This window comes from Ursus americanus, chromosome 1 (assembly GCF_024610735.1).
Source record: "Ursus americanus isolate L20-20 chromosome 1, mUrsAme1.1.p, whole genome shotgun sequence".
NCBI lineage: Eukaryota > Metazoa > Chordata > Mammalia > Carnivora > Ursidae > Ursus > Ursus americanus.
Genome location: NC_142127.1, coordinates 30,675,043 through 30,690,116, shown reverse-complemented (window position 1 = coordinate 30,690,116; position 15,074 = coordinate 30,675,043). Strand labels below are relative to the sequence as shown.

General features: G+C 42.7%; 1 protein-coding gene across 1 annotated transcript in view; it reads right to left on the bottom strand.

The window, feature by feature from the left end:
* Nucleotides 1-15,074, bottom strand: part of LYPD6 (LY6/PLAUR domain containing 6) — a 119,891-nt gene that overhangs the window by 17,225 nt on the left and 87,592 nt on the right. Inside the window, exons 3-4 of the mRNA XM_045782150.2 lie at nucleotides 10,437-10,625; nucleotides 2,360-2,458 (exon numbers count right to left, since the gene is read on the bottom strand). Coding sequence (XP_045638106.1) covers nucleotides 2,360-2,458; nucleotides 10,437-10,554 — 217 coding nt within the window. The 5' untranslated portion in view covers nucleotides 10,555-10,625. The remainder of the gene's footprint in view (nucleotides 1-2,359; nucleotides 2,459-10,436; nucleotides 10,626-15,074) is intronic.

Sequence of the window (15,074 nt, the reverse complement as noted above, 5' to 3'; positions counted from 1 at the left end):
AAACCAGATTCCTATCTTTCGCTGCATAATCCCCTGAAAAGCCTGGCATGGTGGTTCTGTGTCATGAACCTCAGGGCATCACTTTCCATTTATCCTTATAAATTTAAGGACAAAAAAGATAAAAGTGGGAGGAAAGAAGGGAAAAAGAGAAATTGTGTGGACACTGTGATTCTTTCAGATATCTGTACTTTGGAAGAACAGATTTCAACCTTTGAAGAAAGCACTAGAAGGGATTGTTCTCCTTTCCTGAGAGGAACTCAAGCAGAATGCTACCGGTCACCTGTTTTTCCTTTGTGACAGGGATATACTTGCCCACCATCAGACCTGGACTGGGCCTCTGTGAAATCTGGCCCAAAGCCTGAGAGCACCGGTTCACAATCCCTCCTTGTCCTCTGCATCCTCTCTGCTACAGAGCAATGCCGAGAAAAGCACCTCCACGTGTCCTCTGCAGTGCATCCGACTCGTGGCAACAGTTTCAAAAGCTCACCTGCCGGCTTTGTCCCTGCTGGAACCATCCCAAAGGTTACTGGCTACACAAGCAAACCATCCTGTTCTTGTCCAGAGTCATTGTTTACAGCGGGTCTCAGATTTTGCTGCCTAGTAGAAGGACCCCAGGAGATTTCAGAAATCCTTAGGCTCAGCCATACCCCACACCATTTACATATGAATCCCTGAGAATGGACCTAGGCCTCAGTGTTTTAAAATCTTCCCCGTGATCTCAATGTGCCACCAAGTTTGAGAAGCAGTGGTTAAACTAAGTCCAGTAGCAACCTACCCAAATGTTCATTCTGTAGGGGTAATGTTAGAAAAACACTGGCTTAGTCCAAAATAAACACATGACTGCAGAAGGCACTGTGGACAGGACTTATCTTTGATTACCAGGATGGTGGGATAGCTAGCTTGTGATTAAGCCAATCTTTAGTATCTCCATGTTTTTCTCTTCCCTATGGTCATTTGGGACCCCATTAGCATCTCTACCTAAAAGTAAACAAGAGGAAGTTGGTTGAAAATGACAACTGTACATTTCACTTTCTATTAGTGGGGAGAGAAGCTCTCAGTGATTCTTGCCCCTGACGGTTCGTTAGAATCACCTGTGATATTTAAATCCACCAACCGGGGCAGGGCCCTCATCTCAGAGATGCTGGCTCAAGTCTGTAGTTGCATTTCTTATCACTGGTCTCCAGACCAGCAGCATCTGTATCACCTGGGAATTCCTTAGGAATGCAAATTCTCAGACCCCATCACAGACTTACTGAATCAGGAATGGGGCAAGGGTGGGAGCAGGAATCTATGTTTTAATAAGCCCTCCAGGGAATGCTGATCATGCTAGAGTTTGAGGACCACTGGCCTAGGGAAGACACAGGTTCCAGCAATTTTGAAGAGATGCACAGGTGTTTCTACTGAGTAGCCTAGGTGGAAGTTGATGGGTTAAATAGTATGGGCTTAGGCAGCTGACACCTGTCTCTTAATTTCACTTTCCACCTTCTCCCGATGTCCAGTCTTCCATGGGAGACAGAGTGCCTTTCACTAGGGTAAGTGGGAGAGCTCCTGCATCATGTTAAAAAATAATACATTTGGTGTTGGTGTTTTCAGTCATTTTAACAACTGGATTAAATCATCAGTTAAACCTATCTAACTACTCACTCAAACATTGGTCAATAAAATGCTCTGTCCTTATCATCTCCGCATCAAATGGACTTTCCTCCAAAATTAAAACAGCCAATTAATAGTGACTCCATAGCCAAATATAACCATCTGTTTTATTCAAGAGGATAAAAGAGATGTGAATGTGAATGTGAAGCCTCTTCTTCATTTTGAAATGGGCCTCTGGGTCAAAATATCATGCTTCAATTGGACATCCATCTCATCCTTCAAAAAGAACTTAATAGTTTAAAAAGCTCAGGGTGGTTTTTTTTGTGCAATGATGGCATTTGGAATTCTAGCTTTCATACACTCTCAGGATAGAAGCCTCTGGCAAGATATGTAATAAAAGGGATCTTTATATGAACATCAATTCGTCCTTGACATAAAGGAAGTTACTATGCAATGACTAACGCTTCAAAGAGTGGCCAGCAGGCTGGTTGTTCTCTTCTTGTCCTGCGTTTGGCTGGGCCTGGGGGTGGGAAGGGTCACTTACCTCTTTTGGCACTCCAGTGATGCTTCACGAGAAGGGGGCAATTCTATGATGAGTTTATGTCTCTAAAAACCTTTGATGAGAAGTTGGTGACAAAAGATCTACTAATAGTCTAAGACAAGAGAAGTGGTTGAGATTGCAAGCATGCGTCTGTGTGTCAAAGTCAACAAGGCTGTTCACTCCCGGGCAGCTCTGGGCACCCCAATCTGCCTACTGAGAGTTTACCTCGAGGACAGTAGATGTCTGGAGCCCATCGGTTGCACTCATAATTGTCCGCTGCCTTTTCACAGGTGAAACACTTAAATCCACCAGGATACGGTGTGGCTAGAAAAAGGATCAAGAAAAATGATTAATTTTTATAGACTGAGCACAGAATCCTGAAGTTAGACATTTTCATTTTTTAAAAAGAATCCTCAAAACAGCCTGACAGTTTCTTAAAAAACTAAACATGTAACTATCATGACTCAGCAATTGCACTCTTGGTCGTTTATCTCTGAGAAATGAAAACTAATATTCACACAAAAACCTGTATGCGAATGTTCCCAGCAATTTCAACTGTAATAGCCAAAAACTGGAAACAATTCAGAAGTCCTTCAATGAATGAATGGTTAAACACATCGTGGTACCTCCACATTATGGGATACTAGCAATAAAAGTGAACTATTAATACATTACATTATTACATTAATAATTACTATTAATACATACACCCAACAACTTGGGTGAATTTCCAGGGAACTATTTGAAGTGAAAGAAAAGAATCCCCAAAGGTTATATACTGTATGATTCCATTTATATAACATTTTAAAAATGACAACATTTTAGAAATGGAGGAAAGATTAGTGGTTGCTGGCAGTTAGGGATGGCAGTGGTTGGGGGCAGGGTGAGAGGAGGTGGAGGGGAGGCCAACAGCAGGAATTCTTGTGCTGCTGAAACTGCTGTGTCTTGACTTGGTGGTGGACACACAAACATACCCAGGTGAGAAAACTGTGTAGAACTAAATACACATACATACAAATGAACACAAGAAAGTTGGGGAAGTCTGAATAAGAAGGTGGATTGACTATATCAATGCTAAAAACCTGGTTGTGATACTATTCTATAGTTTTTCAAAATGTTACCATTGGGGGAAAGTGAGTAAAGTGAACACGGAATCTCCCTATGTTACTTCTTATAACTGCTTATAAATGTACAATTATCCCAATAAAAATTTCAATTAGAAATAGACACTCCAGATTTCCCATGATTTACTCTTATGTTTCAACTTCTACAGACATGTCAATATGTAAACATAAATATTAGGTTGAATCATTAGAAATTGCTTTGCGTCTGACCATTTTTGAACTATTAAAGTAGCAATATCTCTGGTTCAATCTGATATTTTTATCTGGTTGACTTGACATGGTTAAGAATCCCTAGAGATGGACGGGGTGCCTGGTGGCTCAGTCGGTTAAGCATCTGCCTCTGGCTCAGGTCATGATCCCAGGGTTCTGGATCGAGCCCTACCTCGGGCTCCCTGCTCAGTGGGGAGCCTGCTTCTCTCTCTCCCTCTGCCTGCTGCTCCTCCTGCTTGTTCTCTCTCTCTCTCTCTCTCAAATAAATAAAATCTTTTAAAAAAAGAAGAAGAAACCCCAGAGATGGTAAGTATCAGCTAAGAAAAGAGTCTTCTTTACTAAAATCTACACTGTGCAGAGGTGACCCTCCCAAGGGCTGTCCCGGGCCCGTATCCAGTGTCCACGGGGCAGCATGCTGAGGACACGGGGTGGATGTGGAGGCCCTGTAGGCCTCTAGCTCAGCTCGAGCCTGACGGATGCGCAATTCCAGGAAGACCTTCCTAGCCCTTCCACTCCCCACCCCGGAACGGCCCCTTCCTACCTTCTGAAGAGACTGTCCTCTAGGTACTTGTATCTTTGCCTTCATTTGTGCTCAGGCAGAGAGGTGTCCAGTGAGAGGCACGCTCTAGACCGTGTCCTGCACCCGCAAGGCCTGGTGGGCATCTAAGGACGAGCCTCCACAAAGAATGTCAGGCTGCCAGGAATGCCCGGAATGCCAGGGTGTCTCTGTCCTTTTCACTGATGTGCTTTGACTTGCTGCTTATCAACTTAGAGTTGTGCCTTTCATAAACAGAACTTTCACATTTTTCTTTTTAATTTGTAAAACTACCTGGCCTCTTTGAAAACTACAGACCCTGAAACACTTCATCTGCAGGAGCCAACCGTTCTCCCTCGCAGAAGGCTGAGCCTGCGCGTCCCACCAGTGGAAATAACCATCTCAGGGCAAATCGCTTTGCCCACATGGAACCAATTAAGTATGTTATCAAAAATAAATGAAGGAGGAGGCAGCAGCTTAAGGCCAAAATTATGGGCCAGCTGTAACTTTGATTTTCACCTTGCGTGGAATAGTTGCCATTCTTGAACTTGCTTGCAACGTGTCCCGGAGCTGACTGACAACGTCCAAGGAACTAACGGGGTCCAAACTCATGAACTGTCTAAAAAAGACAAGTAACCGCACCTTTTTAGAGGCCAACTATGTTCCCTCAAGTAGCTGGTGACTCAAATTCCGAAACCTACTGATCATGATGAGTACACGGCCTGCCCTAAAACGTGAGGACACAAAGCAGCTTCGACGTAGCCACATTGCCCAATGAGGAAATTTCACTATGCGGAGACACGCTCTCTCCATCATACAGTTACAGCAAAACAGGAGTAAACTGTTTTGTAAGACTACACACAAATAATGTTTATATCTCCACATCTTGCCCTCTAGATAGGTGGGTTACATTTGAATTGAAAGATTCTACTTAGATAAGTACATGCCTGAAGAATTTAAAACAAACAGGTTCTTTTTTTTTTTTTAAAGATTTTATTTATTTGAGAGAGAGGGAGAGAGAGAGCACGCACATGAGTGGAGAGAGGGGGAGAGGGAGAAGGAGATGCAGACTCTCCCCTGAGCAGGGAACCTGACATGAGGCTCGATCCCAGGACCCTGAGATCATGACGGTAGGCAGCTAAGTGCTTAACCGACTGAGCCACCCTGGCACCCTGACAAACAGGTTCTTAAATTCTAAAGCCGCTCCATCTTCTTATGGACACTCAAATTAGCTTATTTTGACCAATACTGTTATGAGAAAACCCATACAAAATATTTCAGGAAACTGTCCTATTGGGTACATGAAAAAACTAGTTTCACTATCAATTTAAAAATAGGTAATATATAAGTTGGTTTAAAAGAAGAACTTTAAACCAGCCTGTAAAATTTGAAGAATTATCAAAGTTAGAGTTTGGGGGGAAAAAAGATGTAAATGATTTGTCACAGAAAAGTGTTTCTCAAAAAGTGATCATCATCGTCCCCAAGGTTTACGACGGCAAGCTCGCTGTACCACTTCAGCCGCGCGAGTAATTCACGAGAGCAGCCAATTTTATCCGTCTGTCACTACAGCCAGTAAAACTTTTCGCTGGAATGTGGGATTAGTTATTCCTGGAAAAGTTCCCATCAAAGAGATAAATTAAGAACTCTGAACGAAGATGGATGATCCAGCCACTACAAGAATAAACTTACTGAGAACCTCGAGCTAATAAGTCGTAGTGTTTCCAAATTTGGATTATTTAACAGACTCTTCAAAATGATCCTTTGCAAGACTAGTGACATATTAAATTAAATACTGTTATTTCTTACACAAGGGAGGCCTGGACTCTGAAGTTAACCCAAAGTACATCAAAACTTAAGCAGGAATAGGAGCTCAAACCCTACAGTAGCAGAATGAAGCTTTTGTTTCAAATCTTTGATCTCTGAACGTGTTTCAGCACGTGTCACTGACAATTAACCAAACGATCTCCTTTTCAGTGAGTTTTACTTTTAAATCTACAACTTCATATCTGTGCGAGTCTCAACCCCAACAGTCTAATATTTGCTGATAGGAACTTGTACTTGCATCTTGGTTGGTAGTACTGATCAGTGAATAATCACGCTCTTTTCAGTGACAAATCTCTTCAAACAGACTGTTTTAAGTGGCTAGTTATAGCACAATACCAAGTAAATGGTTAAATTCTTCCCTCTGGAAATATTTCACCAAAACTAAGGTCTACAGATGAGCAACGGTCTCCAGTCACTTGCTAATTGATACTGCATGTGATAAAGAAGTTCTTTTTTTTTAAAAGGGAGGAACAAGGTTCCTAAGAGATGTGTTATTTTCTCCTTTGTTACTTCAAAGCATTTCAGGGCAAGGAGAGTTTCAAATCGTTGTGGCCTCAGCTGTGAATGAATCCAATTTGGCTCTTGATCACAGAGGTAATAAGCTTAGTATCCTGTATTTCAGGGCATAAGTCCTTGGTCCCTCAAGAGTAGGTGATTGTAAAGAAAAAAAGAAACGTCCAAGTGCCCAGTTGCTTCCTGTAATATAATCTGTCCATTAGAGTTCCATGGTCGGCCGTGGTTCAACCGACTATGATTCATTCGTTAGGCAATGGAAGAGATTTCATCTTTGTTTCCATCTCTTGGAACTTTTGCCTGGACAAAGGCCTTCAGTTATCAAAACTGTGGTGAGGAGAGAATCCTGTTTTAAAATGCATGCTGCTACGGAATGCATCCAAACTTGTTTTATTCTTGCCAAATTAATTCCCATTGTTTTTGGAAACTGGATGCAAACCTGAAATTTCTAGAAATCTAATAAATTGATCTTCCTTCTGAGTTCATCTAGCAACAACATAATGTCAGTATAACTTGAATACTATGAACATATTTCTGACAGAAATGCATTTTCTGGTACCTTTCTAGATCGTGCCCTTACTCACTAAGACTTACGTAGCGTAGAATTCTGAAGAAACTTCGTTGGCTCGCTATCTGGGTGTAAGCAGGCCCCCTGCAGGGATATAGCTCTTTGTTCCATGTGATTAAGGAAAAACTCAGAATATGCAACCAGAGGAAAACTGGATTTCTCAGGAAAGGTTTCTGTTATAAGCAAAGAAATGGAGGCCAAGAACAGGTTGCAACCACTTAGGGTGTTAAATTCTGCTATCTCGTCTGACGTCTGGAAACCAAATAAGTCACTCCATTTCTCTGAATACTAACTCCTGTTTTGAAGGTTTTATTAGTCTTAGGTATTTTAATCATAGGGTGGGAAGAAATTCATCATTTTTCAAATGAAAAAGAAAAGAAAAGCATACAAATTATAGAAAAGAATGTTATCGAGGACAATGCCTCAAGTTTGAAAGCCATCAAGTTGATTTTTTCCCAAAGGTTAGAAACTTCAAAGATTAGGGAACCAGAGGGTGCCTGGCTGACTCAGCTGGTACAGCCTGCAATTCTTGATCTTGGGGTTTAGAGTTCGAGCCCCACATTGGGTGTAGAGATTACTTAAAAACAAAATCTTTAAAAACAAACAAACAAAAAAATAGAAAAACTAGAGAACCAGAGATAAAAGCAGATTAGTCATGGGATGTTGAACTCTCCCCACCAGGGTTTCAATCTCACCCCACTTATGATCTCTGAGGGCTCTTTGTGGCCCATGGGACATGCGTTTATTTGCCTGGTGTGGGAAATCTTGTGTGTCTCAACATCTCTGCATCATTGATCTCTCCTCGGGCAGGTTCTGAGCGGTATCTAACATTAATGGAATCTGGCTCACTCGCTGACCCCAGGAAAGCTGTTTGTGCCTCCATCCACAAAGTGAGGCGATTATATTAATAATTCAAAATCAAAATAATCCCACTCTTCCCTCATCTATTTTTTATGGTCTATGTTCTACAGAAACCTGCTTATTTGTAGAGAGATCACTCCATCTAAACCTAGTCCAGTGGGGGCTGCTCAGGGCCGAGGAACATGACCTTTCAAAAATCAAAGTGTAAAAACAAGCAGACAAACATCAAAAACTTCTGCAATAGTGCAGAGAACTGTGCAGGAGGAACTGTTGACAGTACCTTCAATCCCGCAAGAATTTCTACTCCCCATGACCAGTCACGGAGACTGAGAGCTCAGCCCAGAGCTGCTGGTGAATCATTAATGTATAATCTAGCCTAGAAATGACATCCTCAAGCTTTTATACCTCAAAATCGTATCAGAAAACGCCATCAATTCTTTCTATGTAGTGAGTTCTTTTTTCTTGAGATTTATTTATTTATTTTAGAGAAAGAGCGAGCCTAAATGGGGGGAGGGGCAGAGGGAGAGACTCTGAAGCAGACTCCACACCGAGGGCAGACCCCTATGTGCGGCTCAGTCTCGTGACCTTGAGATCAAGACCTGAGCCGAAACCAAGAGCTGGCCACTCAACCAACTGAGCCACTCAGGCACCTCGATATGGTGAATTCTTTTTAATCAGGCCATGGCCTTATTTAACTAACACAGGCCACATGAGCAGAACTTTCCTGCCAACTTCTGGAGAGCGAGAGTGATTGCTCCTGTGGTCCGGCAGAGCTCACCCCTCCGAGATCCCACTCTGAATCGGGCTTTTCAGATAGGGGTCCACTCAACCCAGGCACTGACCCACCACAACACTGGCACAGGAGGGGTGTGTGCATTCGTTTTATTTTTGTGCACGTCGATCTAATCCCCTGATTTTCCTCCCCACCCTGTGTGTACAATCATAGCCTCAGAGGAGGCCTGTTTTTCAGCCCAGTGACTACTGAGTCTATCACTGAAGCAGACAAAGAATCCCATAGAAAGCAAAGGCTTTAGCCATCACAACTGAGACTGAAATCTAGGTTTTGTTCACCAAGTCTAATAAAAAAGCATGGTTCTTTGGAGAAAAGAACAAAACGCAATCCTAGAGAACACAGCAAGTATCCAAGCACCCGCTTTTCATGATTACTAAAACCAACAGTCCTGCAAAAACAAGGAGCTGGATAATCTTTCCACACAATTAACCAGTAGGCACCAGCCTTTACTGGTGAGGGTGTACAACAGCAGGAAGTCTGACGGGACTATCAGCTGCCTGGCGAATGTATATTTGGAGTTAAAAAATCAGAGGGACATATTTTCAGCAACCTCAGTTTACCATCTAAGCCAATTACAACCTCATAAGCAATGAACACCCAATTGCCTATGATGTATGTGCCTAGTGTCTTATGGATAGTATTTCTAGTCCACGGAATAATGCCACAGGGTGTGTATTATGTCACCTGCTCTAGAAATGTAGCACTCAACACTCAACAAGATGCCTCTCACATCCATTGAGCATTTACTCTGGCTCATACACTGCTGGGTGCTCTGCACGTGTTCCTTGATTTAACCTTCACAGAGTTAGGGAATTTATTTCAAACCAGAAGGCGACAAAGCAGCTGAGCTAGCCACTGACCCAAGATCCAAATCCCTGTGTGTTCCTTGGAACACCTCTCTCATCTAAACCAGAACACACACACACATTAAGTATTCTAACCATGTGGAACTGAAGGGGCCCAAGAGGCTGCCTCCACTTGGACTCTAAGATCTTCAAAAGCAAGAACTATGTTTTGTTTGCCTTGATACGTCCCATGCCTATCACAACACGTGACACATAGTAGACACGCAAAAAATGTTTGCTGAACGGAACATTGTAAAAGAGTAACGTACCTCAGGGCAAATGCTAGAGGTTAAAATATACCCAACACACCAGCTCTCTCCACCACGGGGGCCATGCAGGAGATGACTCAAACAGAGATGAAAGAGAGAAGATAAATACAGAGACGGAGACCAAAAAAGGAAGTAAAGCTGCTGTGTTCCCCAACGTGTGATCCTTAGAACACCACCAGTAACAGAAGCACCTGCAATTCTTGCTAAAAGCAAAAATTCAGGGGTACAGTCCCAGATACGTGCAATCAGACACTCCAGGGAAGGGATCTGGGCACCGACGTTATTATGCACTCCCTAGATGATTCGTAAACACAGGAAACCAAAAGGGATAGGGGATAGGAAGTTGTGGGAGGCCAATCACGCTGAAACTGAGACTCTGATGCACAGACAGGAAGACCAGCTATTATCTTGCCTCTAAAGGACTGATCTTTGATGAACACCTCTGTCCTGGGACAAGCCAGTTCACTTTGATACCTGACTGAGAGCTGGCACGAGTTAAAGGGAAGGGTGTTCAGAACCAGAGCAACTGTGCTGGGAACAGAGAAAACAAGCCTTAACGACTGGCCTTGAAATAAAACAAACGCCCTACAAAAAGGTTAGAGTAAAACACACATCTTTGGGAGCACCTGCACCCCCAGTTAAGTCAGCCAAGGTTTCCCCTGCAGAAGGCTGGGGATAGAGGGCTGGCTTGTCCCCTCCGTTTTCCAATTCCCATCGTAGTCAAAGTGACATTCCTGCGGTAAAGAGCACAGAGTCTTACTTGAAGGATGGAGGTAGACAATGTCTTTCACTGTGAATTCTCGAGACTGAGCAGCTTTCAGACAATCAGCCAGCAGGCTCAGGAGCAGCAGCCAGGCCAGGGCAGGGCCAGGTTCCATGGCAGACCGAGGCGTCACTCATACAGGGGGCCCGGGAGCCAGAACTTGGGACCACGGGAGGGAACTCGCACCTGAAATATGAAGCAAGACTCATCTCAGTGTCCAACTCGAGGAAACCGTGGGAGACTTGGCAGAGCTCCTGTGCTAGGAGAATGGGCTCGGGGCAGACAGGGAGCCAAAGACACAAGGAAGTGGGGAGGCATGGAAAGAAACCTTATAAATGGCCATTTTAGAGCACTTAGAATGTTCCACAATCTATTCTTAACCAGGTCACTAAAGCTCCAGGGGTAGCAGTCCCCTCTCATATCAGCAGAGACGGTATCAAGAGAGATTGGATTTTAATGAAATCCAGGTACTTTTGCCAGGAGGCCAGGGGATGTCTGCCAGAATGCAACAATAAGTAAGTCAGGTACAAAAGTTCAAGAGCATTTCCTTGGTAATGGCGAAGGCCAGGTATGAGAGTGAAGCCTTCCTGGGTTATGGTGCCCAAGAAATCTATACAGGGTAGGCAGGAAAAAAAGGAAGGAAGAAGGAAGGAAGGAAGGGAGGGAGGGAGGGAGGGAGGGAGGGAGGGAGGGAGGGAGGGAGGGAGGGAGGGAGGGAGGGAGGGAGGGAGGGAGGAATGTAGGTAAATTGGCCTCTCCCAAAACAAAAAGTATCTTTACAGCTCAAAATCTCCTTAACATAACTAACAGTATTGGCGCGTGCTGTTGAAGCCCTTTCCATTGATCAATTAATTCCCCCAACAACCCCATGAGGGAGGAACTACTATCATCCCATTTTGAGTCAACTGAAGTCCAGCCAATACGGAGGGAGTTGGTTCGAACCAAGACAGTCTGGCCACTGAATCCACACTTGAAATGGGAGGTGTTACTCTGTTCTTCCAAAGACTGATTCAAGGTATATAAACTTAAACAGATCAAATGAGGTGAAAGCATCACTGTAGCACTAAGCAGTCATCATTGTATCCTTCATTCCGGTTCTGTCCTTTTCAATTAAAATCCAGAGCAGCAGAATCTTTTACTAGGGTTGAACTGTCCAGCTTACTAAGAACGTAGATATATAACTTAACTTATACGTGCTATTTGCTTGCCGTCTTAATGCTTGCCTATAGAATCTGCGTCTCATGTTCTGCTCTTTTGCAAATACCATCATTCTGTTGCCACACAAGGGGTCACGTTAGACATGCATTTTAAACAGGCAGAAAAAAACACCAGGTGGACATTTTGTTTACAAATTTTAATACGACTATTCAATGAGATTTTTTTAAAGCATGACAAAATAATCATAATTATTTTGTCAAAATAAATAGATCAAGAGTAAATACATTACAAAACAAAATCAATAGAGAAAATCAATATGGACTAATCAGATATTAATTTTTATAGAAGCAGGATAGAAAGTATAGAAATGAACACAGAAACTAGAACACACTAAGGAGCTCAGAAGTAGACACAACTATTGACACGATATAAGTAATTTTTCAAAATTATAGAACAGGAAAATATTAGCTGAACAGTATTCTGATAACTTAATTAAAAACTGGGAAGATTATCCAAAACCAAACAATGCACAATACACTCGCAGTAACTCCAGATGGATTGATGCGTTCCTCATTTTTTAAAAATAGACAAACTATTAGGAACTAAGAGTGGAACTCTTATCACCCGGTAGCGGCTTGATGATGCCAGCCTTGCCAATTTCATGCTCACTCCCCATCTTCTGTTTACATTTGGTTCCCCGGGTGAATGCACATTCGAGAAGGGAATGAGCTGCTTGTTCCCTTAGTAAGTGTGACTGCCAGGCACTGTGCTAGGCACTTGTTTGAAAGATATGATGAACAAACCAATACTAATGCTATTTTTCGTTTGCCAGGTGACAGAGACAAACATAATCTCATCTTCAATGAATCTAGTGGTGCTTCATTTTACACCCACCCTGGCCAGCTGGGGTTGCAGCTGAGGAAGGAATCTGCCCTGCTTCAGCAGCCCCCGGCTCCCCACAGCCGAGCCCAGGGTGAGAGGGAAGGCCAGGGAAGCTATCTGGTTTTCTTTCGATACAACCTAACATTAAATATCAACTAGCTGTCAACCTAGGTTCTTCGTAATGTGAAACTTGCTGTCAGCACCAGTACTTCCCATGCACCAAACGATGCAAGCAGCACGCTTTTATTAAAGCGTCCCTCGACCACAGTATTCCTTCCCATTACTGACTGAAAGGTCTCCCTCTGCGTGGTACTAGCACTAAGCAGTATGCATTATTTCATGTCATCTGAAATGGAACGTACCCAGCCACGAGCCTTCATTGCACAGCACGCGTGTACAACTATGTGTGAGTAATGGACAGAGGTGACGGCTAGACGCCTGGATTCGAAACCTCGCTCCAACACTTTCTTGCTGTGCAAACTTGAGCCAGTTACTTAACCACTCTGTGCCTCAGTTTTCTCATCTGCAAAATGAGGATAATACTACCTACCTCAAAATTTTAGTGAGAATGATGTGAGGTAACAGAGTAAAGCACTAAGAACAGTGTCTGTCACACAGGAAATGGTGTGTAATATTTCCTAACATTTATACTATTATCATTTTGTTCAAAATAGAGTTTTAAAGTCAATGTAGTTTTCTGAGTCAAGACTATGAAGTAAATGTTGTGCTATAAGTGAAAGTAAATATGGTGCCATGAATTTGGGTTCAACACACAGCTCCCCTTCCTTAAATCAGAGAAACAGAACAATTTCTGGAACTACTGGAAATCCACCCATCTCTTCCACCCCAACATCTGCCCCATGGCTAGCCAGGCAGGGGCAGAGCAGGTGGGAGACGGGGCGGGTACCTCCTGCCACCGACATCTTCATACCCCAGAGGCTCCTGCAGACCCAGGTGACTTCCTGCCATCCTTCAGCCATGAAGCAAACAGATGGCCAATGCCTGTCTACACTGTCCCCATACTGCGCCTAGGCTACTCTATAAGGCCCGTGTTCCACCTTTACATATCCGCATTAGATTGTTCTTGTGTAGAAATGTCGAGAGAGCACGGGTCACGAGCACACCATCTTATATCCCCTTGAAGGCGCATGTCTCCGAAGACGTGTCCTCACACATGTGTTTAATGTAGAATTTCCAAATTCTTAAAGTAACTGAAACTTTAGGACCCCAATACATTTTACTCATGAAATTGTTCCTTCTTTAGAAAAAAAAGGAAATACGGACTTTCGAGGCTTATATATGATTAGAAGAAGGACTGAAAGGATACATACCAGAATGGTTTAGGATTTCTGATAATTTTCACGTTCCTCTTTTTGCTTCACTTGCAGGCTCAGAAATGTCTGATCAGCATGTATTACTTCAGTAGAGTGTTTTTGTAAATTCGTAGTATTGTATAACCCATCCCCTAGTCCAGACCATCTCCATCACCCCTGCAGAACTCCTGTATCACTAGCAGCCACTCCCAATCCCTTCTCTTCCTAACCCCACAACCACTGATCTACTTTCTGTCTCTATGGATTTGCCTATTGGGAACATTTTAAGTCAACAGAATCATACACCATACAGCCTCTTGAGTCTGGCTTCTTGCAGCTGGTGTAATGTTTTCAAGGGTCATCCATGCAGTAGCATGAATGGGGACATCATTCCTTTTTGCGGCTGAATAATATTTCATGATATGGATATAACACATGTGTTTATCCATTCATTGGTTGATGGGCATTTGAGTGGCTTCCACTTTTTGACTACTGGAAATAAAGCTGCTCTAACATTCATGTTCACACTTTTGGGTGAACATATGTCTTCAGTTTTCTTGGGTATATATACCTAAGAGAGGGATTGCTGGGTTTTATGGTAACTCTGGGTTTAACTTTTTGAGGAACTGCCAAAGTTTTCTACAGTGGCTGCACCATTTTACATTCTTATTGGCAAAATACCAGTGTTGCAATTTCTCCACATCCTTACCAATCCTTATGTTCATTAATTTTTTTTTTATTATAGCCTAGTGAGCGTGAAGTGGTATCTCATTGTGGTTTTGATTTGCATTTCCCAAGTGATATGATGCTGAACGTCTTTTCATGTGCTTACTGGCCATTTGTAGATCTTCTTGGAAGTAATGTCAATTCAAATACTTTGCTCATTTTTAATGGGCTACTGTCTTTTTAATGTTGAGTTATAAGAGTTCTTTCTATATTCTGGACTCTGGACACTTTTCAGAGATACGATTCACAAATATTTTCTCCCTTTCTCTGTGTTAACTTTTCATTTTCTTGATGGTGTCCTTTGACATAAGAGAATTTTAATTTTGATGAGGCCCACACATTGCTTTTTATAAATCTAGATTTTCTTCCCTTACACAAGTCAAGCCCAACATTAGCACTAAGAAAAAAAATCTTCATCCAATGCACTGTAAAAGAACTTGTTTACTTTGTAGTAGCCAGGGCTATGTTTTCCACCTCTCTTTCCCATAAGAAAAACGGAATGGGCAGAACTATTTATTAATATCACCACCAACTGCTTACATCCCTGCAGTAAATC